General features: G+C 46.5%; 1 protein-coding gene across 6 annotated transcripts in view; it reads right to left on the reverse strand.

Annotated features, from left to right (window-relative positions):
• Positions 1-12806: 12806 nt before the first annotated feature.
• Positions 12807-25267, reverse strand: part of RRBP1 (ribosome binding protein 1) — a 292620-nt gene continuing 280159 nt past the window's right edge. For all 6 annotated transcript variants that reach the window (XM_078648944.1, XM_078648942.1, XM_078648940.1 and 3 more), the window contains 2 exons: positions 16674-16769; positions 12807-13260 (listed from right to left, as the gene is read on the reverse strand). In XM_078648944.1, the coding sequence (XP_078505070.1) occupies positions 13222-13260; positions 16674-16769 (135 nt within the window). In that variant the 3' untranslated portion in view covers positions 12807-13221. The remainder of the gene's footprint in view (positions 13261-16673; positions 16770-25267) is intronic.

A 25267-nucleotide genomic window follows, 5' to 3' on the forward strand; every position in this document is an offset into this window, starting at 1 on the left:
GCCAGGCTCTACTATAGCTTGCTCTTCCAGGTCAAGTATCTGACGTTCTAACTGCTCTAGATGCTCCAAGCCTTTTTACTTTTCCCATGTTTTTTGGTTTCGGGCCCCATCTCTCAGCACCATTTTGTACACCTCCTATAAGGTGACTCCAGAGGCAAGTTTTCCATTATTTTATTCAAAGAAGACCTCAGTGTCCGCCCAGGCACTCCCGCACAGTGGCATCCTTTTGTAGGTCCCAAGCATTAAGTCTCCATTGTGCATGTGAGTCCTGGGTCTTAATTCCAATGCATACCCATATTGGTGAGTGGTCCTACAATCCTCTTGCGAGGTAGTTAGCCCGTCTGATTTCTACCAGCTCGTCTGTTGGCACAAAGACATAATCTAGTCTGGAATGGACTGTGTGCCCCTGAAAAGTAGTGTCTATCATCCGGGTGTTGTGATCTCCATACATCAGTCGGTCCGAGAGTGTCGGTGAAACATGCCAACGGGGTAGTGTTTGCAGGTGGACCATGACACTCCTCCACAGTCATGTGCATTATGTCATTGAAGTCGCTCCATATCACATGAAGGGACGCCGGGATCTCCAAAAGGATGTCTGTCACTTTGGTCAAAATATGAGCTTGTAGTCTGGGTGGAGCACAGATACAAGTGTTCGGTCATGTCGGCCCCATCAGCCAGTCACGCCCACATAGCTACCATATAGATCAATCCATATATGAATAACTTCAAAGGGGGGTGACTTCTTAATTAGAATTGCGACATTCCAGACCCAGAGGTGTATCCTGCGTGTGCAAACACCACATACACCTTCCTCCCAAGAAATCCACATCTGGTCTCATTCGCGTGAATCTCCTGGAGCATCACCCCATCTGGATGTAGACATTTGATGTATTGTATAACCAGTCCTCATTTGATCGTGTCTCCGAGCCATTCACCGTTCTACGTCAGGACTGAGAAGGACTAGTTCTCTATGGGGGTTGACATGGGCATGGTGTAATCTGAGATGTCACTGCTGTCACTTTGCATATGGCTGGGTCTGAACTGGTGAGGCGAAGTGAGCTAAAGAACGACAATGGATTCAACCAAGATCTGTGACTGGGGGTGAGTGTTTGAAAAGTTTCAGTGCTCCGTCCGTCATCTCTTTGTGTTTGCTTTGTTCGCCCTAAGTTTGCAGGGTATGCACAAACGTGGGTCCCTTGCTCACTTTGCCACTGGATTCAAGCCAGCCTGGCTGATGAGGGCTGTGACCCTGAAACCTGTCCCAGTGTGCTGGTTTCCGGTCCATTGAAGTCCTGGCTTGGCAATTCGGCTGCACTGTTCCCATAAGAAACAGGGTCAAGACTGATTTGCAAATGTCTGGGTCTGAACTGTGGTAGCGAAGTGAGCTAAAGAACGATGATGGATTCAACCCAGATCTGTGACTGGCAATGAGTGTCTGTAAAGTTTCAGTGCTTATTACATCATCTCTTTGTGACTGCTGTATCGAGCTCATGAGACCCTCTTTCAGTCTCAGTTGTCTGTCTATCAATACCAGTGCAACAAACTAGAACCTGTAGAACAAAGGTCCCTTTCCCCAACCAATCTCCCACCCTACCCCCCATGACCTTCTCACAGCCCATAACCTCATGTTTGTAAAACAATTGTGCGTAAGTGGACTGGTCTGTCGCCCCCACTCCCAGTTAGCGTAACGTTGTGTACGTAATCACTCACTACATGGGAAAAAAATGAATTAACAGTCAGATCCTAAAGGGACCTAGCACATGTGTAGCACCTGTGTAGCCCCTCTTGACCCGAGTCCCAAGTAGCAGACAGCAGGTGTTTGGGGCGTTGGGTATATGGCAGCAGCTCCTTCGGCCAGAGCAAGAATGTCAGTTCATACATTTGTGTGTTCTTAATCCGTTGGTTTATCCTGTAGCTGTGGTTGATCACTGTCTGCATCGTGTTCTAATGCTAGGATTTCAGCAGCCAATGGGTGCTGATTTTTGTCTCCGGAAGACAATTCCCGGCTCTCTGAGTTTGTGTGGGAATCTCGAAGGCTGGATTCATCTTTTGCCCTGGACCTACCTGTAGCTGGGTTCCTGTACTGGTCCATGGTGCACGCTTTCCCTTGACCAGCAAATCTGCAGCGCATACAGAGTTCCTCTCTTGAAGCGCCTCAGATGACATTCCACCTTCCCTTCCTATTCATCTGTCATATGTCTCTGGGCCTGGTCTCTACTCGCTGTGACGATTGTCTTTGTAAACTCGCTACCCTAGGGAGCACAGGATGGGCCTCTCCTCTACCCAGGTCCACACCTTTTCTGGCATCTGGAAGAAGTGGATTTAGCCCATGTATAGGACTTTCAACTTTGAAGGGAACAGGAGCATGTACTGTATTTGGTGTGCTCTGAGTTTCGCTTTGACTCAGTCAAAGGTTCTTCTCTGGCATTTTACCTCACGACTATAGTCTGGGAAGATCATGATTTTAGAATTATTGCGTCTGGTTTCTCCTAAGCATTTTGCTCATGTAGGATAATGCCTCTGTGGAGAAATTTGAGGAACCTCACAATGATTGGTCTTAGCGATGCTCCAGGTGGTTGTTTTGAGCTTAGCGCTGGGTGTACCCTTTCAATTATGAAGCAAGTGAAGAATCTTTTGGGTGGGATAATATTTTTCAGCCATGTGGCACGCTTAGTCCCTTTAATTCCCTCCCGACACCCCCACAAAGCATAGGTTGCTATTATTATGGCTTCCAGTGCCGGTCTGGAGGACAGTATCCCCTGTAGCAATGTGGCCATGTCCACAGTGACTGCGAAGCTTCTTGAGGGGCGACCACCTTGGTAAACCATTTTTTCTTGTCTGGGGGTTTAGGATCTTTGTCTTTTGCCATCATGGTAGGTGGGTAAGGACTGAAGCGAGGGCAGATTCCAAACACTACTGGCCCCTATGTTCTCAGCAGATGTTGGGATTGGGCTACTCCAACTAGGCACTCACCAGAGCCTGCTGGGTGGATGGGGGGGGGGCAATGCACTGCACTCCTGGATTGGGACCACAAGAAAAGCCCAGTCTTCCAGTTTGTGGCACCAGCCGATCAGCCATGTGGGTTCTTGATACTCTTTTCTCATGCAGCACCCCTGGTCTTGACCTCTACTTGACTCACACGATGAAACCACAGGATGGTGCACTGTGGTGTTCAAGGCAGTGGGGCCCCAGGAGGTCCGTTGTCTTCACTCTGTTCCAGGACGTGATGGAGGGAGTGGGGTGGAGGGGGTCAGGTCAGCTCTCCAGTCGTAGCCCCCTGGGTCCTGTTCTTTCCTTCAAGCCCCTCCACGAAGGGCCCTCTATTGTCATGATTCTTCGCGTCGCTACTTTTGTAAGCCAGCCTTAGGTAGTCCCAGGAAGGTACTCTAGAACTCTAGTGCGCACCCCCAAGTCAAGGCACCACATCCAAGAGACCCACTCAGCGGTTAAACAGGGCCCCCTCATCAGTGGTGACCAGTGGGTCCAATCGGTGCCTGCCAAATCCTCTCTCTTCGGCTTGATGCACCTTAATCCGCCTCAGGCCCCCACTGCACGGGCCTGCACGGTAAAGTGCTCTGGGCACTCAGCGAAACGGCCGGGGCAGGGGCATAGCAAAGAGCACTCACTGCTAAAGTTAGCTACCTCACCTCCAGCCGGTCAGGGGTCCGAAGTCCTCTAGCGGGACCAAGGCCGCAATACCACTCCAAGACACATAAAGCGGGCAGGCAGATGGGATACTTCTTGCAAAGTGTCTCCTCACGGTCCAGGCCGCATCCGCCCACATCGCTCCACTCAGACCAATTGGGATGTCCGCTCTACCGTGACCAGCGGGCACCCCCAAGCCCGACCAGGATCACCTTCGGGCTGTTCAGCAACCGGGAGGGCGCCAGTCAACCAGCTCTCGGGTCCCCTCTCCTCGCCCACCCCACAGCCACAGCATCCAGGCCTTGGCCATGCAGCCCCTCTTGTCCATGAGGTCCAGCCCAGGGCCCACCAATCGGCCACGGGGGGGGGGGGGGAGGGAGGGGCACTCCACCACTACCCCCTAGTGCCTTCAGTCTCCAAAGGGGCCCAGATAGCCATATCGTCCCTTCTCCGGCACCAGCACTCCACCAGACGCATTCAGGCCTGGTACGTTGGCAGCCCACCGGGAGTTAGTCGGTGTAATAAGCTCTGTTCTTGCAAGTGAATCTGTTCACCAGCAGCAGTTTCGTGTTCCAGGGTAACTTCATACTGTAGGCCACGCAGAATGTAGGTTCTTAGTGGCTGAATTTCAGGTTAAAGGTCTGAGTTTGTGGCTCCGGCTGTAGCTCTCTGCATCAACCAAGTTTAATGCAACGGTTCTTTTAATACCTTGACGTATCATATTTAGTAGCTCCATACAGGACTTAGCACTGCTGAGTTGTCAGATTGCAACTCTGTACTTGCCAATGGAGCTACTAGAATTTCCACAGTAAATACAAAAAAAAAATGAATGTGTCCTTGTGTAACAAAACTGATGCTCTGTAAAGCGCTCAGATATCTTTGGGTCTGGTTTGGGCTATATTAAACTCTAAATACATTTTATAAAATGCTGGGTTTTTACTGTCAGGCCATGAAAGTTAAGAACCACATGCCCACATTTTTAGTGGAACGCACCCTGCCTTTAGGGCTCAGTAGGCCTGCCTTTGGGGTGACAAATATTAACAAGCATTGGCATAGCCAATAGGTCTCGCCTTTGGGACCTTATAAGTGTTTAGCGAAAGCTATTGGCTTTGCCAATGTGTTTAAGCTATGTTGTAGAGCAGTGTGGCTGCTGGGCAGCATGTTGAAAAGTTATAATAAAATGTTCTAAGCATTTTTGTTGCCTTATATATAACCAAGTACACATTATGTACAAATGAACAACCCTATTAAAACAAGGCTGCAGCTCAGTGCTCCACGTGTGTGAACTGCGCACAGCCACCTAAAAACACTCCCAGCTATTCTAGGTGCGTTGCTTTTAGGGCTGGTAGTTGGAGTACTAACATTCTAAACATAAGTAAAAAAAATCCCAGGGTACAAAATGAGTAAAAGCCAAGGACCAGGCAAAGACCCCACGCATGGCATGACCACAGAGTACTACACATGAGTCAATGAAGGCATTTAGCGTGGCCAAGAGTGAGACTTCAACCCCTTAGAAGTGAGCTGTGCTTACTATGTTCTCAATATAATGCAACACAAAAGCTGGAAAACTAAACTTCAGTATTGTGACATACTCACACGATGATTGATTTTCCACAGCAAAATCCGCCTGAGTGCCCTACCAGACATGACAGCTTGCAGGGCTGATTTACTGTGTATGCACGGCCTTCAAGGGTTTCCCAAGAAGAAATCTAGTGTTTGCTCTGGTTCTGATACTTCTCTGCAGCGGGCAACTCCCTTCGCAGCAAGACAGCAGCGCAAACAACAACGACACTCTGAAGGCAGTTTCCAGGGGGGTTCTTAGAAGCGTTGACACAGCTTGCAGTCTTTCAGGAATGCAGTGTGCACGCCAGCGCATCTTCAATCATGACAAGAAGCATGCACCAGGTGTAGTCAGATAACAGAAATCACATGCAACGAGGGTCAGGGCGGATGGATTGAATGTGCTCGAAATACTGCATCAGGGAGCTGCAAACCAAAGGTAGTGGGAGGGGGGCAAAAATGTGAAGGTAAATGAAAAGATCCAGAGACTCCGTGCTGTCACCGCTACTTTCCCCACCTCCTGCTTGGGAGCCTTGCTGCCACCTGCTGGTGGGAAGAACAAAACAAAAGCAGGGTCGGGGGTGGTGATGGCAGAAACATATGAGGAAAGCCCGCGAGTGGTGCACGCGCGCTTGGGAGAGCAAGCAGCCCATCTATTTTCAATTATTTCGCACGCGTCTGGGCACGATAATTGAACTCAGATGTCGCCCGTGCGCGTAACCGCAAGCCTTAGGCCGTGGGCGGTTACATTGGCTGGGAAAGGCGGGAAATGCACCCGCCTTTACCCAATTGCGTGCTGTCTTTTTTTTTAAAGACGCACGCAAAGGCAATATGAAAATAATGCTGAAAATCCATACGAGCACGAGCTTGTGAAAAGTGGAGTTCAGCTGCAAGAGGCCGTATCCTTAGAGCAGAGCATGAGCGCTGCACTAAGACTCGACCTAAAAAGGAAGATTTAAGATGGGAAAGTGGCTGGCTGTCGGCTAAGATGGCCGCCTAACAGAGAGCTCCTTTCCCACACCCTGGAAATACTTTATTATTCTCGGTCATAAGTGCAATGCACTATTCAGGAAGATTGCTCTACGGTGCAGCTATGTATCGAAGATTTTGAGCAGTTTCTTCCATTCATCCACTGCCAGATCACAACCAAACTGTTGCAGAGGGTGGTGAGCCTATGGGACAGTCATCGCAGAGTGGCCTAGTTGGAGCTGCGGGCTACGACCCACTACTGAGCACCCTAGGACCGTCCGCCTGTGACTGTAGAAGGGGGTTCGGCTGTTCCCGCTGTCCTGAGGCTGCAGATCCAGTGACACTGCCCTGCATGTGACTGGACTGGTGCGGCCTGCTGGCCTCCCTGGGTGTGTGACTGCTGACACCGCAGTGGCTGAGATGCTGCCTCAGTTGCCTTTATTGTACTTTGACCGGTAGTCCAGATTGATTAAGTGAGTTTGGCAGCCCTCCACAGTGCCAGAATCACTCACCTGGGAGGAGTGCATCGCATGGAGCACTGATGCGGGACACCTCTGGTTCTACCGGTGGGGCATGCTGGGGGGCTCAGGCGAACTTGTTGCTCCATCCTTCTTCAGGCTATGGAGTACCCCGCACCGGGCTCCCACATCCAACACATTTCTATTCTAGACAGCCACTGCACTAGTGGCCACCTCGATTCATGAAAGCAAGAAGCATGTTGCTTGTTGTTTACTAGTGGCCAACTTTCATCAATACTCTAGGTGATAGCTAGAATGATCACTACTACATCTTGAGCAATGTGGTGACATGGCCCTAAGGAGCTCAGGCTCACCTGACACTTGATGTGGCACCAAACCACAGTAAGAGGAACGCGAATAACAGGAAGGGGCCCCCCACAGATTACACTGATAGCACGCAGATCCTCCTACAAATGCTTGACACCTCGCAGCAGATCGATGGCAAGTTGGACACTCTTTCAGCACGGCTGGGCCATATAAACACATGCATCGACAAACTATGATCGTTTGAAGGAAGTCCAGAAAATCTCAACCATAGTAGACAGCGCAGACAGAAGAGCTGCCTCACATATCAGGGTGCTGACTTCGCTATACACTCCAACTTCAATCTAAAGATTGAGGAATCAGTTGGGCATTGGTGGAGGTCAGAAGGCTCATGTGGACCAATGACCTACAATCACCATGTTTCCTGTGAAACTGTGCTGCCACAGACAATCGGATGGTATTCTTCACCTCATTCAAAGAGGTGATGCAGCAAGTCAAATCTCACCTTAAGGATTGAAACAAATGCCTTCGAGAGACCGCGATCCTCTCAGTGGGATGTGACGTTGAGTAAAAAGACATGGTCCCAACGACTCTGTGTGTTTGTCGATCTACGATGACTAGTGTTGCTTTATGTAACCCCTGGACCCACATTCACTGATTGTGGATGTTGCTGTTATTTAACGGTTGACGCCGAATGCACCAACACTCACATTTAAGGAGTGGGGGTAGACGGCCCTGGTTCACGTACTCCCTGTGCTATGCGCTAGTTCATTTGAATTTTGTTTGGGGAACTCTTGATTAATTCACTGATGGTTGGGGAAGTCAGAGTGTGAGGGTGAGGTTGAGGCTGGGATGATGTGGGTTCTGTTGTTTGCACACTGTCATGATACTTTCCTACCCTATTGAGCTGAACTGGACCTGGTCAATGAGACACGTACAAAGCCGCTACCAATGTGCACACTTTCTTATAACGCACCCACTGTCTCATTGACGCATATGGTTATAGTCATTAACTAGATTATTAGGGACCTCGGAAATTCTAAGAGGCGCAGATACTCACTTATTTAGGAAGACATGGGAAGGAGGTGTCATTGCTCCAGGAAACTTGTATGGCTCCAGAGGATAAGGCTTGATTTGCAAACCGATGGGAGGCGACAACCAATTTTGCTTCTCTCTTTCTTAAGGCTACAAATCTTCTTGTTGCCCTCAAACATTCACAATTTGCAAACATCTTACCTTCCTGCCCTCAGACTCTCTTTCTCATGTTTCCTTCTCACTCATAGCCCCTCGTTGCACATCCATTTTGATGCATTGCTTGCCCTCTCTCATCTCCGCCTCCCCTGGCTCTATCCTTCTGTCCATTCACCCCCTCCCACAGGGTTCGAGGGCTTTCACCACCCCTCCTCTACCCCTTTGCCCCCTCATCCCTTTGAATCTCCAGCTACTCAGCCTGTGACTGGTTATCCCGGTCTGTGGGATTGCAGCACTGTTGGTCCATTAAAAATTTTTTTGTGCTGCCACAGACTTATTGGTCTGGATGTGCTATTGTTTTCCAAAATTAGGTATGGTTCTGTACTGCATGATGCATCCGGTTTCCTAGAACCCCCCCCCTTATTGTTCTGTTTATGAAAACCCGAATAAATGTGAAACAAAAAACAAGAAACATGACTTGCCTGTTCTGACTTTCTGCTCCCTCTTCTGTTTTCACCGATCACCTTCCAATGCGGACTCTCATTTCGACATTATTGTTCTTGCCTTCTTGCCATGCTACATGTCCCAGTTTTTGCTCCTCCTTACAATACTCACACCCTCTTCAGTCTGATTTCCCATCATTTCCTGCTATTTGAACCCATTTCTCCCATCTCCTTTATCCTTATTGTGGTTACTCCTCCTTTCTCCTACCATTTACAGGGTTAACGAACACTGAAGGGGCCCTTACCAGCCTATTTACTAGGTTAACGAATGCTGAAGGTGCCCTTACCAGCCTATTTACTGCGTTAACGAACCCTGAAAGGGCCCTTACCAGCCTATTTACTGGGTTAGCAAATGTTGAAGGGGCTCTTACCAAGCTATTTACTGGGTTAACGAACACTGAAGGGGCCCTTAACAGCCCATTTACTTGGTTAACGAACACTGAAGGGGCCCTTACCAGCCTATTTACGAGGTTAACAAACACCGAGGGGGGTCCTTACCAGCCTATTTACTGGGTTAACGAACACTGAAGGGGCCCTTACCAGCCTATTTACGAGGTTAACGAACACTGTAGGGGCCCTTAACAGCCTATTTACTGGGTTAACAAACACTGAAGGGGCCCTTACCAGCCTATTTACTGGGGTGACGAACACTGTACGGGCCCTTAACAACCTATTTACTGGGTTAACGAACACTGTAGGGGCACTTAACAGCCTATTTACTGGGTTAACGAACACTGTAGGGGCCCTTAACAGCCTACTTATGGGTTAACGAACACTGTAGGGGCCCTTAACAGCCTATTTACTTGGTTAATGAACACTGAAGGGGCCCTTACCAGCCTATTTACGAGGTTAACGAACACTGTAGGGGCCCTTAACAGCCTATTTACTTGGTTAATGAACACTGAGGGGGCCCTTACCAGCTTATTTACATGGCTATCGAACACTGTGGGGGGCCTTACCAGCCTATTTACTGGGTTAACGAACACTGTAGGGGCCCTTAACAGCCTATTTAGGTGGTTAATGAACACTGAAGGGGCCCTTACCACCCTATTTACTGGGTTAATGAACACTGAAGGGGGCCTTACCAGCCTATTTACTAGGTTAACGAATGCTGAAGGTGCCCTTACCAGCCTATTTACTGCGTTAACGAACCCTGAAAGGGCCCTTACCAGCCTATTTACTGGGTTAGCAAATGCTGAAGGGGCTCTTACCAAGCTATTTACTGGGTTAACGAACACTGAAGGGGCCCTTAACAGCCCATTTACTTGGTTAACGAACACTGAAGGGGCCCTTACCAGCCTATTTACGAGGTTAACAAACACCGAGGGGGGTCCTTACCAGCCTATTTACTGGGTTAACGAACACTGAAGGGGCCCTTACCAGCCTATTTACTGGGGTGACGAACACTGTACGGGCCATTAACAGCCTATTTACTGGGTTAACGAACACTGTAGGGGCCCTTAACAGCCTATTTACTGGGTTAACAAACACTGAAGGGGCCCTTACCAGCCTATTTACTGGGGTGACGAACACTGTACGGGCCCTTAACAACCTATTTACTGGGTTAACGAACACTGTAGGGGCACTTAACAGCCTATTTACTGGGTTAACGAACACTGTAGGGGCCCTTAACAGCCTACTTATGGGTTAACGAACACTGTAGGGGCCCTTAACAGCCTATTTACTTGGTTAATGAACACTGAAGGGGCCCTTACCAGCCTATTTACGAGGTTAACGAACACTGTAGGGGCCCTTAACAGCCTATTTACTTGGTTAATGAACACTGAGGGGGCCCTTACCAGCTTATTTACATGGCTATCGAACACTGTGGGGGGCCTTACCAGCCTATTTACTGGGTTAACGAACACTGTAGGGGCCCTTAACAGCCTATTTAGGTGGTTAATGAACACTGAAGGGGCCCTTACCACCCTATTTACTGGGTTAATGAACACTGAAGGGGGCCTTACCAGCCTATTTACGAGGTTAAAGAACACTGAGGGGGGCCTTACCAGCCTATTTACTGCGTGAATGAACACTGAAGGTGGGTTAAGCAACACTGAAGGTTCCCTTTTCAGCCTATTTACTGGGTTAAAGGACACAGAAGGGGCCCTTACCAGCCTATTTATGAGGTTAACGAACAATTGAGGGGGCCCTCACCAGCCTATTTACTGGGCTAACGAACACTGAAGGGGCCCTTGCCAGCCTATTTACTGGGTTGGCAAACACTGTACGGGCCCTTACCAGCCTACTGAGGTGGACCAGCTCAACATTGGGAAACTAAGCACAACACTAGCAGTGCCACTCCCTAGGTCTCTAGACTTAATGAAACAGTAAGCTGCACACACTGGGCATTTAAACCTAAGTAAACTCGCTGGCATTACAGACCTATACTCCCATGAAACGCCACTACTGAATAACCCAGTACTGGGACCCATCATGGACACATCGGTACAGCTGACATTGTGGAGGCTGGCGCTTACCAAAGTCGGACAATTATATAAAGTAGGCACATGCATTTTCTCCTGAAAAATGTTGCTCGCTAGGGACAATGCCCAGGAGTTGGCCTAACGGCTAGGGCGTTCGACCTCGGAATCTGGGTTTGAGTCTAGGTAACGACGCCAAAACCTCCTGTGATTCTGGGCAAATCACTTAATCTCCCCGTGCCTAAAATGAAAGTAACTGAAAATGTAACGTAACTGGAAAAATATGTAAAGCGCTCTGATACCTGATTCGGTTCGGGTCTAGTTCGCGCTATATAAAACTCTGCAAAAAAAAAAAAAGACTTATTTGCATATTATAGGCTGCAGCAGGCTGCCTCTACACAGTGGCCGAACCTCCCATGTGAGCCTAAGGATTACCCACATTTGACTCAAATGCATCTAACCACTAACACGAGAGGAAGGGTGGCACAATTATATTATTTGACAGACAAGGAAATACCGCCTGTTGATATGGGGCTTAGTGACAGTGGGGAGTGGGGGGGAAGTGATTTGGGCAGCCAGTAGATACCTACCAAAACCTGGAAACATTGCAGCAAGCTTATCTGCTTAGTTTCACTTAACCACCGGCACAGATGTATTTATTATAAGTCTCTCATCCGGGCCTTCAACTGATATATACCCAATCCTCAGGATTCCTTGCTGCTCCACAGACCCTGCGACTTCAACTGATATATACCCAACCCTCAGGATTCCTTGCTGCTCCACAGACCCTGCGACTTCAACTGATATATACCCAACCCTCAGGATTCCTTGCTGCTCCACAGACCCTGCGATTTCAACTGATATATACCCAATCCTCAGGATTCCTTGCTGCTCCACAGACCCTGCGACTTCAACTGATATATACCCAACCCTCAGGATTCCTTGCTGCTCCACAGACCCTGCGATTTCAACTGATATATACCCAATCCTCAGGATTCCTTGCTGCTCCACAGACCCTGTGATTTCAACTGATATATACCCAACCCTCAGGATTCCTTGCTGCTCCACAGACCCTGCGATTTCAACTGATATATACCCAATCCTCAGGATTCCTTGCTGCTCCACAGACCCTGCGACTTCAACTGATATATACCCAATCCTCAGGATTCCTTGCTGCTCCACAGACCCTGCGACTTCAACTGATATATACCCAATCCTCAGGATTCTTTGCTGTTCCACGGACCCTGCAGACTTCATGAACCGGGCCTGTCACTGCCCACCTATACTGACCGTTTGGTCTGACCTGATCCCTGTGATTAACAAGATGGCCGATACTTTCTTAACATGTGCTCTTTAGCAGATATCCCAAGTAGCTGCGGAAGACGGCCGCCCTACTGCTTGTCTCAGCGATGTGTAGCCAGTGCAAGAAGAAGGGATAGCAGTTTAGAAAGTAGAAGACATCCATAATGACGAACCTGACAGTGGGTTGGCAAACTGGGAGATGGGGAAAGAGAACCCCACTGTACTCGTGGGGAGTGGCAACTTCAAGGAATTGCCCTCTAATCAGAGCGCATGAGCCAATGAGGTTTCTTTTCCTCGGGCTCTCACTTTACTTTTCCCATTTATGAAGAACGATACAGAATGTCCTTTTTTTATACAACCATCACTCATGTTTTTCACATCATCACTGCATTTTCGTCCATTAATTCAATAAATTAAATAAGACACCATTCTTGGCTGCAATCAGGCTTTATTGGCATTAGATATCCAAAAAATGAAGATGCTCATCTTAATTGCTTGCAGCTGTGTACCTTACAATCAGGTTTCCTTTCGCTCCAAAATAAACAAAAAAGAAACAATTGCACAGATTAATGTACAAAAGTACATGTTCATCCCTTTTCATACATTTATGTATTTAGTTAATACATAGGGTAGAGTTTTGGTTTTGGCTTACTGACACAGTCAGATCTTTCCTACTGGAATGTCTTTTAAAAAACATTAAAAAAATTCATGCTTGAAGTGTTTTATTTTGTAACAAATATTCTGGCTCACTAATAGCTTTTATTACTTTTATCTACAGTCAATCGAGCATATATTTCAGGAATGTGTAAGGCAATATGGTAAATTGATAGTGGGCTCGTAAACGAATCAGACAGATGTTCCATCCTTTGGTTCTTCACTGCTCCCCTAGAAAAGAAATGTATTTAGATCACTTTGTATGTCAGATAACGTGCTCAGTGCCACAATCAGGCCAGGTTTCATCCCAATTTGATATGACAAATGCCAAACAAAGGTTAGGACAACAGTATTCACATAATTGCATATCCCGAGCCGTTAACACGGCCACAAACAGTAGCCATTAATTAAATCCTTTGGAAAAGAAAAACCATACATATCATGCAAAAAGAAATAAACAATGTAACATGGAATTCTGCAATCCCCGTTTTCACTTGTTTCTACCATGATTATTGAAGTCAAAACGTAGCCTTGTTAATTATCCATAATAATTAAATGGCACCGCTATACTGTGGTAATAATGTATCACACTAACTGTGACGTCAAAGGGACAATGTAAAAGGCAGCTTGCCGAGCAGAAACTTAATTTGCAAACGCCACTCACACCGTTAAAAGTCAGAGCTTTCCAGCTCCCTTTATTTTAGCTTTCACCGAAAATTCTTTTTTTTGTCTGAGACACCAGAATGGTATTATATTTGTATTGCAATGCCACGAATGGACTTGAACACCCTACTTCTTTATTTTGCCAGACGCTCAGAAGTAACCTGAAGGAGAAATGTGTTACTCTGCAGAAACTGTCAATAAACACCTACACTGGAGAAGAGACATTGATCTCCATGTTCTTAATCTCAAACACGGCTTACACAGCACATCACATGAAAACCATTTACATGGTTTGCAGCAAATTACAAGTGGTGCTTTGGTAGGTTTACTTTTACAGTCAAATTCGACTTGTATTCCACATATCTGCGACTCATGAGAAATGCATGCAACCACATTTTAGCAGAGGGCTGGGAGAAAGCAAGAGGAGAAACATGCATAATAAGGACTACAGCACCACATACCAAACATTTAAATGATTTGCAGGTCACCTCCACATTTTGTGACCTTAAAAAAAGGAACTCTTGAATGTCTTTCGATATCCTTATAATGTATAGTGGATGTTCGAAATTGGGTTACTGGATGACCGGGTTGAAGCCCTGGTCAAGCAGCAGCTGGAATCCTAGTCAGGGTAAGGCACAAGAAAACCTCAAATTGACCTGTGCTCAACCCCCTAGCAGCTTGGCACAGAGCAGTCAGGCAATGTGTAAATTATTTGTGCAAATGAAAAACAGAGAGACCAATCGTTTCAAAAGGACTAACCCTCCAACAGGAAAGAAAACTATAGGTTTTCTATTAAAACCCACACCCACCAGGGTTACACTTTGGTGGCATGCTTCATCATCGTGTCCATCCTGTTCCGCTGCGGAATGAGGCGCGCTACGACCTATGAAATATACAGGAGCACTTTGGGTGTATCCAGATGGTAAAGGAGATGGAAAGCAATAGGAGTGGAAAGGTTTTATGGAGACGAGATAAAAAATACCTGCGCAGTAGGTGAACCACTATTTATTCTGCACTCTAGTAGGTATAGTTAAAAACAAGGGGGAAATGAAAGGGAAGGCTTTAATGTGCCTGCCTTTCTAAATGCAGTAAACGAACAATGGTTCTTCTACACATCTCTCACGGAATATATTAATGATCAAATCTGATTTGATCATTAGTATATTCCGTGAGAGATAGGTAGCAGAACCATTGTTCATTTACTGCAGTATTCCCCAGGTTCTGTACACAAACTGGGTAACCCCATTGTTATTAATGGTGCCTTCTAAATGGTCAACATGTTTCAAGCCACACATCATCACAGGCTTTTCATCAGGACCAAGGAAAACGAACTCCCTGAAACCACTTCTGTTATGCTATTAGTGCACACACACTGCATGCCAAACAGTTATATTTTAGTTTGTGCCGCAACCACTTGGTAATTACTGCATGTAACCCTGAGAATACATAAGGGGAGAGTGCGTCTGTGCAGCCATATACATGAATCAATCATAGGTTATTACTGCAATATATTGTGCACTTCGTATTATTCTCAGTCTGAACCACTGTTGTGATGAAATACGCGAATAAGCTGAGATCAGTCAATTGTGGCAACCCAGCAAAAATTAAATGTTCTGTTTGTTCTTTTCAGAAGTCCTTCTTTGCACAGCATATAGTAACTTGAAAGCACTGTATTAATTCTTGCAAGGAGGTCAGTATTAAGAACACATTGATATCAGCAATACAAGTCACTGATTAAGCGTTTTAGTTCAAGATGACTACAAAATGTTTTCACGGCTTATTTTAGTTTACAAAATAGTTGATAAGTCTGGATTGTTGATTCCCCCACCACTTTCCGATAATATTTGACCTCTAAAAGTATTTTTTTTTAAATTTAGCAATGCTTTAGAAATTGTGGGCCCGATTTAAAGAACTAATTTAAGACAAAATTCTAAACTTACTACCATTTTGATTTTCACAGAAGGCACTTACTCATTGATGATTAAGTGCCTTCTGTGAATACCAAAATTAGTAACTTACTCATTTTGAGTAACTTACTCATTTTGGTACTCGCAGAAGGCACTTACTCATGAGTAAGTGACTTCTGTGAATACCAAAATGAGTAAGTGCCTTCTGTGAATACCAAAATGGTAGTAAGTTTAGGATTTAGTCTTAAGTTAGTTCTGTGAATCGGGCCCTGTCCTTCTAACATCAGGTGTTGATTTGGATGGATTCGATGCTCTGCTTATGAACACACATAAACATACGACTAAAATGAGCAGTCACAGAGGCCGTGTTACTTCAGAGTCTAAAAAACATGTATTGGTCTAGCGGAGGTCAAAGATCACCGGAAACCAAAATCAATAGAAAGGTCATAATTGGATTAAAAATAAGAACAATGCCTCAGTTCCAATCATGTATTTACTGTTTGGAACTGGTCAGCAAATAGTCACTATAGGGGTTTATCTTCTGCAAAAAATAAATGAGCAAAGAAAGAGAATCATTAATTTCCAATTACTTTGTTCTTTAGTTTAATTTTAAAGAAATTCCTTATTTTTTCGTTTCTTAGTTTTAGGGTCCGACCTTCGAAATTTTGTTAGATGCATGCAATACAAAAAGAATGATGACGTGTACCGTAGTTAGTGGGGAAGGAAAAATAAATAACTAGCAGACTGTTTCTTGAAGAAGACCTCGCAGTTTCTTTACATTTTCTCTTTCCTTAGCCAGTTGTTCCTGGGTATCTTTCAAAAGCTTTTGCAATTTGGTAGCAGCTTGACTCAAGTCTCCTGTTAGTTTCTTTTCTTTCTCAAGTCTTACCTACAAAATTACAGGGGGGGCAAATGGTTATTCTGAACCATCCATGCAAGTTCTAGGAAAGGGTCTGAGCCTCATGCCTTGTTAACCCAACAGAGACTAACTAGGACTGATCTAGTATTTATACTTAACACAAACTCCAAAGTTAAAATATAAACAATCTCATTAATTTAGCAGGTGACAATTACCTTTAGCTGTTCAACCTCTCCCACGCCAGAGGTTAATTCTCCCTCAAACCTCAGTTTCGCCAACTCGTCCCTGATGCTGAAAGCAGATACTGCAGCCTTCATGTGAGGACAGGATAACAAAAAAAACGTTAAATCGAATTTCAGAATAACACGATTAAAAACATGATGCACTTTTGTTAAAATTAATTGTATGATTTCTCCTAGAAGTAAACTGATATACATTGCATGGTATCATTAAAAAAAATATTAATTATATACTGGTTGTTGGAAAACGAGGCAGCATCTGTGAGGCCTGCACAAATAACATGACTACATTTGTCCTTCACTGGGAACCAAACACCCAATTGTAGCGCCTGACTCTCAAAGGGTAGCGTTGCAGAGCAGTCTGAGGCTTCTTCAAGGGAGGTGGTGTGGGCTAGTAATCTCCATTTGCAGGTGCGCAAGAATAACACTCAATAAATGATTGTCCAGTCTGTACTTTGCTTTATAAAAGTAAGAGTACATTTATTAAACACACACACTCCTCAATACTATGCACCAATTTACAAATATACATAAGCTGTTGGAATTACTTTGTGACATTGCATGACATCTCCACCCCTCCCTCAGGTGGGTGGGATCTAGTACCACCACTCAAATGTATGCACATCATTTTGCCCCCAATGCAGTTAGTTGATCATAACCTGGGGCGTGGGCCCTGCGCACTGACACCATCCCAGTGGCCACCCACCCCATTACCTCAACCAGCATTAAAAAAAATGGGTACACTTGCCTTGGTGACACATAACCCTGACTGAGCATCTCCTACTGACCATAAAGTATGCACCTCTACATCTTAAGGGATAACAGTCTGGGTTGTTCCTCACCTAACAGCAGCAGCAAGAATACATGTTTAAGCACCACTTTAGAATGATAGTACTCATAACATTTGGATATCATTAAAAATGCATGGCAATTACAGTCCCTAAAGGCATCACAGATGATCACAGGATCACGCATATACAGCCAGACACTCTAGCAGGAATGTCTGACAACATAACCCCACTTTGCTTATGACATCACTTTACATGTACTTCACATTAAACACGTGAAATTCAGTCTCTCTAAAAGAAATAATCATTGGTAAATGCATTTCAATGCAATTACACCATTTCATCCCCAGAGGATGGCCTTCTCAAGACATCCCCAGCTGTAGAAAAAAAGTTCCAGCCTAGGAGGTGATGCAATCTTGGCTGAGCCTTGAGGGGACTTCCCTTCGTGCTGGAGGTGGGGGGGAGGCTACGCTTCTCCAGCAGCTCCCCCAGCACCTTTTCTAAATTGAGGTAACCCCCCTCCTCTGGGGGGCCAGAAAGCATCAAAGCAATCCTTTCCACATGCCTTGCCAGGCATTATGGGGTGCGTCAGGCTCCTGTATGAATATCATAGCAGCGGCTCTCCCGATGTACCGGGGAGAACCACGATCCTGGGACTGGCGCTTTGTGCCTCTTCTGGGGCCTCGGTGGGGGGCCCGGTTCCACCCAGACCTCCAGGTAAGTGTCACGGCTCTGCGGAGTTTCAGGGGGCCGGTCCCACCCGGGCCCCCAGTGTCACTATTCCTCTAGGGGGTGCCCCGATCCCACCCGGGGACCCTGCCTGGCCTCATGTTTGGAGAGCCGCTCTGGGACCCCACCCCCAGCGGCTCCCCGACTGGCTAGCACCTTTGCACGCTGCCGCGGGAGCAGGCATTCGTTTTCTGGTCTGCCCGCTCCGGCGGGCAGACGCAAGACATCTTCCTGCTTCCTTCCTCTGCCACTACGGGGCCCAGAGATGGGGACCCGGGCCCCTCCTCCCCTGGACGGGGTTGCGTGACGGCGCGCCCCCATCACCATTTGCGTCGGGGGCCAAGGTGGGCTCCTGGCACCACGCGGGGGCATTTTCACGGGGAGCACCACGGCGCTCCCTGGCTTCCCTCCTCGCGGGGGGGGGCGTGACGGCACTCTCCCGCCTCAGTCTTCACTGGGGGCCAGGGGGGAGCGCGACGGCGCTCCCAGTCTTTACTTCTCCTTGGGGGCAGCCCCCAGGACCTGACCCACCCGGGGGCATCTCTGAGACCGGCGGCGGAGCCCAACGCGCTTCGTTGTTGGTCTTCTTAGGGGTCAAAGGTCGACTACCTTTCGGGGGCTATATCTCAGCCCCTGGGGGTCCGATCTGTCCCATTTTCGTGTCTTCTTGCTCCTGGTGGCATCCTCCGGGTCTCCAAGAGGGTGAAATCTGCAGGGAGCGGTCTTCACTGGCTCCCTGCACCAGCCTTTCACCTGGCTCTCCTCCTGGGCCTCCCTTATCCCTGCGCAGAGGCCCCTGCTTCTGCGCACCGGTCCTTGGATCTTCTTCTGGCGCTGTTAGGACCCTGGGGGGCAGTCAGGGGGTACCTCCTTCCAACTGCCCATTGCCAGGCTCCAGCACCTTCCGCCTCAGCAGACCACACCCCAGAGAGAGCTTCTCTTCCTGCGCAAGGTCTTATAAGAATTTGGGGAGGGGGCTGGCAGGAAGTCTCTGTTTGCCCGATCACACAGCGACACATCACTTCCCTACCCCTGCTCCCTCCTTCTTGTCCAGCCTCTGGGTTTATTCAAAATGGCGTTGTCTAGTGTCTCAGGCCACATGATCCCCTTCCCCTAGTGCTGCCTTCACCTTGGTTCAGCTTGGTGCCTGGCACCCAGCAACAGCTCCTGATGGATTAGTCTGTAGCTCCACCCATCTTCTCTCCTTGGAGGGAAGATCTTCGCTCTGGGAATAAAGGTCATTAATCTAACCTGCCAGGGCCAGACCCCAGCCAGTGACTCAGAGATATATGACATTTCTGGATGACCCAAAAGCAGTACAAATATGACTTGAGACTCTGCAGAATACTTCTTTTCACATCCGCTACAGTGGACTTTAGTGCGTGTCTGGAATCGGTAGGCCTTACGGAAGTTACTTTAGCCCATTGGCTCCACATCCCCATAAGGGAATAATGAAGTGAAAAACACAGTAAAACGCACTGACTTTCCCTGGCATGTTTATTTCCAGTGTATAAAGCCTATTCCATGTCACCACCCAAGTCTGCATAACTCCTGCTATATCAATCACTCTGTAGCTGCTCCTATACTGCGCACACTAGGAATCTCCCCTGCGCAGCCCTTATACGTGTGCACACGCATGTACACACGTGTCGGCATGTAACCAGCCCGGTGTCCCTCACTCCAACTGCTGCGCAGTGGCCTGGACAAGCGAAGGGAACACCAGTAAAATCCCCATGCAGTCTCTTACATCCTGAGTTCACTGTGGGTGAGTCCCAGATTATGAGGCTTCCCCACAGTAAAAGCTCAACAATTAGGTGCTCAAAAAGCAAAAAATCTGGGCGTCCCATAGGGTCAGAACCACCTTCTAACACTGGTGTAATATTTTTAACAACAGTACATTATATTCAGTGAGAAGAGACCCATTCAGCTAGATGCTTCTCCTTCACAGAATTATCAACATCTTGGTTAACAATTTCGTTTTGAGCTATCAGGAATAAAATACTCTGTTTCAGGAAAGCTCTTAAAACCTACATTTTTCAACTCTAACTGATGTTCTTTACTCAATCCTACTCAGCACTGTCAGTGTCAGGACACCCTTGTGGTAACTGTGAGCTCAGGAAACTAACATAACACAAACTAATATGGAATATATCAAATTTAAGACTGAATCTACAAGGCAGGACTTTAAAGCAGAAGAAGGCAACCCTCAACGGTGTGAAACCTTTCAAAGGTAGGACTTTGACAAAATTTCTGCGAGGCTTTAACAATTCTTTAAGACCAAAAGAAGTTTGTGTGTGGATAATGAAGATATGGTAGATGTACAACTTCCTCCATTATTGTGCACAAGAGAGGCATTGATTGATGGGACATATACTTCCGGATTTATTCGGAGTCTGAATCAAATCTGTGTCTTGTTTAAATAAATAACGATCAGACTGCTGGGGATAGTAATGAGCTGCTGAAGATGAATGGTGAGAGTGAGGATGCTTGAGGCTCACCATCAGCCACTTGTTTGAAAAAAACAGATTGTAACTGTGCCGAATGGGAACAGTGTAAGAAGACAGACTGGATCATTGAAACACTTGTAGAAGGCTCCGAGACGGATGTGTAAGATTAAAATATTATGGTCAGCTGTGTCAAATGTCGACAACTGATCAAGAAGTCTTAAGGCACATCTTGGCCATGATCCCTGGCAAACAACATTTCTCCCCTGATATTTATCATGGCCATTCTAATGATGCCCCAGTGAGGCCTAAAACCTGGCAGGATGACAATAAGGAGTGCATTTGTTTTCAGGTAGAATGAAAGAGAAGTCAATACCAGCTCAGATCTGTGCATTAGATTGCAAGCCTAAGATGGATCTATTGTTTGGCAGGTGCTATCGTTTTTTGGGGGAAGTGGGTTCACAAAGCATGTTTATATTTTGATTGACCTCGCCAGACCATTAGGGATGCACCAACTATCTTGTGACATACAGCAAGATTCCAAAATTGTCACTTTTGATGCTTACCAATGTAAAGATTAAGGTGAGTGGCAGCCCATTTGGTTTATTGGTGTTTTATTGAGGTGGCAATCTTTGAAACTAGTCAAAATCAAGGTAGCAGCATACTGGCCAACATTGGCCCGATTCACAGCGTTCTTACAACTAAAGAAGCAGCTAAAGAAAGGAGTCAGGTCTTTACACATCTTTTGTGATGCTGCACTTCTGGTGTGTTAGGAATAACTATGATCCTTGCTAAATACTTCTGAAAGAGTACTGTAGAATAATTGAATATTTGAATAATGTGAGAAAAGAGGAGGGCTATTGTACCGTTGAAAATGGTGGGGCTGTATCTACAGTATGCTCAGTTATATCAGTACCTTTTGAGGGCTCTGACCTTTCGCTTCAGTAGTAGGAGCTCCTAAGAGAACTATTTACTGCAGTGCCAAGGCTACCTCACCACAAAATGAGAGTATCATTGGTATTTGGTAGAGATGACCAAGGATGATTAACAGATCATCAGTGGAGGAAGGGGTGAGATCAGTGAACCATGTCGATAACCAGGATAGGTTACGATTTCTTGTCCAAAAAAGGCAGTTTGGTAACCTTGAATGGGAATTCTTATAGCACTGTGAAGGGAATGCGAGGATGACCTGGCAAAGCCGGACAGTAGCTGGCTCTTGGTGTTTGAACTGGTGAGAACAGCAGATCGAGCCTTCAGCATGCATTGTTCATAGGAGTTATGATCAGTTTGAAGATTACAAGTTATCCAGGACTTGAGCATAATAATTGTGGAGATGATCCTCCCAAACAATAAGGTTGCCGGGTACGAAGTTGTAGGGGGAGGTCGAAAGGATACATTCCATCAACTCTAGATCAGCTGGAAAAGCATGAATATACTGTCTAGCTGGACGGAAGATCATTAAGCAAGCACTTACTCATGGGATGGTTTCTTACCATGTGTCAACTGACAACACCCCTTTTTTAGGTTTCGAAACCTGGCGAGGGGCGAAGCCCCTCCCAGATCGAAATCTATTGTTTTTAATAGTGAGGTTAGGACAGCCTCTGTTTCCAATTGGCTAGCTCCATAAATGGAGACTAGCCATTGGGAGACAGAGGCTGTCAATCGCGCTTTCTCACGAAAACGCGATTCGGGGGCGTTTCTGGTGCTTTTTTTAAGCCCCGCCCCTTTGTCCCGGGCCGCGCTGCGATTGGCTGCCGGCCCGGGACACCCCCATGACGTCATTCCTGGGCCGCGCTGTGATTGGCTGCCGGCCGGGAAACCCCCGTGACGTCAGCCAATCACAGCGCGGCCCGGGACCTGAATTGTTTTGTACAGTCTGTACTAAAGGGAATGCTATGAACTACTCAGTTTATCTTCCTGCAACATGCCGTCTACGGCTGCTTTACTTTGGATTGTCGTCAAGAAAACAAGTTAGTGTTCTAGTTTTCTTATCAAAGAATGTCTGTGGCTGTTGCTGGAACAGCTGATACAGATGTTACGTCGCTCGCTGAGCTCGGGGAAAAGATAGGGAGCGCTCAGACTTATTTCTATTTGCACATCCGAAAGGTCACTCTCGTGCCACGTTACTTTTGACGATTGGGTTGCTCTGGTTCACTCCCTATCTGTTTTTATTGCCCATATAATTTGCGGCAAAACTCTATAAGATTTAGCAGTGTTCCCCTTTTTATATGTCCTTGGTCGAAATCTCCGGCTTTCGTGCTTGCCTGTAGAGTATGCATCCATTTTTCTGAGTAGTAACATTAGAACGATACACAGAACGAACACTAGTGTTTCATATCTGAATTTAAATAGAAATGTTTTAAAAATGTGTTCCAGTATTCACAAGTAAGCATCCAGACAACAATGCGGGAATAAACTTCCCCCCGTAAATAGTTGTACTTATCGATATAATATGATTTTATTTTTATTTTTAATGTGTTCATATTGAAAAAGATGACCACGAAACATTACCAGACGTGTGATCCTCATTTCACTTGTGTGTGTTTTTTGTAAGCCGCTTCAAACATTTACCATAATGAAATGTCTAATTATAATTGTTTACATCTCTTCTCAGAAGTCCTTTGCTTATGTCACCGGTAGAAGCCAATTGTCTTTGTTAAAAACTCCAACTCCCGGCATGCCATGGCTACACGCACGCGCACTGGTGCCCGCGCCATCTTCACCATCTTTAGAACCGCAGTTAAGAAGGCTACCCCTGTTGTTGTGTGGGTCTGCAAGCCACTGGTTCACCGATGCTCCCAGGGAAGGTGGGTACGGCTCCTCGGGGAATGGGAGGAGGATCAAGTTGGCAGGGCAGCGCCCTTTCCTTCTCACAGGCAGCTGCTTTATGTCTATGTGTCCATAGATGGTAAAGCTACCCCTGTCACTGAGCCATGGCGCCCCCTTCTCCTAGTCACCAGAGAGCTCCGTAGTCCAATGTCAGTCAGACCTGCTCGATTACGGGTTACCTTCAACATTCTCTGACAGTCCTGCCGACGGAATATATGACCTTCCTCAGAGCCAACCTAGTGACAGACGTCTGCCTACTGTCCTCCCAATGATAATCCTGCATAATAAATTGCCTCAGTTTCCTCACAACAACTCTTCTTCCGATCTACTGCAGTATCCAGTCCAATATCCCCATTGCTTCTCACAGTCATCCCGATGCTCTTGAAGTATTTCCACTGCCCATAAACATTGTTTTTATTATATTATCCCTGCCGCACTGCACTGCTCTCACTCTAAGTACTTCTTCCTTCACATTAGTTCTTCGCTGCTCCTCCATCCCCCTTCTTTCTTAGCCTCTTCACTGCTCTCCCCCCACAGCCCCTGCACCGCCCCTTCCCTGCGGTGCTTTCTGGCCTCTTGTTTTTTGCATTCCCCGCCTCCCATTTCTGTACTCTTCCGCTGCGTCGCCTTCTACATATGTTTGATGCCAGCGGCGAGCGAGTCATGCAAATGGGGTATCAGTGCATAGGTTTGAGCTGGCATATTCAAGGTTAACACCGAATAAGCAAAATACAGGCCACTTGTACATCACTCGTGGAAACCATCACGTTTGAAGCTCAACTGGCGATCACTAGTTGGGAGAAGTCCATCCCTTCATACCCTGTAACTTGCTTCTGCAGGGAGGAAGCAGTTCTGTGACCTGAATGCAGGAAGATGCCCGTGGTATGGCCAACACTCCTGGATCTGAGCAGGGATGAGTGCAAGAGGATTCTGCGCAAGTTGGGTAAGATAAAGTGTTTTGCATTCGTTTACCTGTTGTTGGACAGGTTGTAATTCCTTGTACGTTCCCTGTCTCAGTTGTGTGTTGTAATTCGATGGCAGCGATCGTATGTGATCTGAAGTGCCCTGTTCCAGAAAAATCTGTTTCAATCCAGTGTCATACACGAGCAGCAATTATTGCACATTGCTTGTGCCTTTTCGCAGGCGTTGCAGTGAAATAGTTTTGATCAGCCTTTTCCTGATGTTTGGGATGGAATGCAAATTATTTTTTGTCATAGTACGGCCATGGTTAGTTTCGTTTTTTCTCCTGCCAGTTAAGTGAGAAAATTCCTGAGGTGCAAGGCTGTAGTTGGGATCCAACCTCCTATAATGCTTTGTATCAAACCTGGTCTCTGGAACACTCAGACGGTACGCAAGTTTTGAAAATGGTATGTGTGTGTTAATAGAACTGGAGAAGATAAGTGCAAAATGTTTTGCAAGCAGGTGTTTTTGTATAATATTAAAGTATATCTGTCTACAAATCAGAGTCCCACAGACCTACTGTAAGGTTATTTTAAGGATTGTTCCTTTCCTTAAAGTGTCTGTAGATTTTGAAAAGTTGGTCAGTTGCCTTAGGTTTGCACCGGGTTATGGGCTAGCAGCCCTTTTTGTGGATGCTTGATGAGGTGAGATATCAAATTGAAACTGCTGTAATTGAGTGAGTACAGTACCTGAGCCTTGGTGTTACTGATACGCCTCCAGAGTTGTATAATCCTGTTCTTGTGCACTTCTTTAATTGACCACTTCGTGTCAACTTAATAGAAACTGCAAGATGGTGCAACGATTTGGGAGGTGCATGTGT

The sequence above is a fragment of the Lissotriton helveticus genome, chromosome 6, assembly GCF_964261635.1.
Source record: "Lissotriton helveticus chromosome 6, aLisHel1.1, whole genome shotgun sequence".
In the NCBI taxonomy this organism is placed as follows: domain Eukaryota; kingdom Metazoa; phylum Chordata; class Amphibia; order Caudata; family Salamandridae; genus Lissotriton; species Lissotriton helveticus.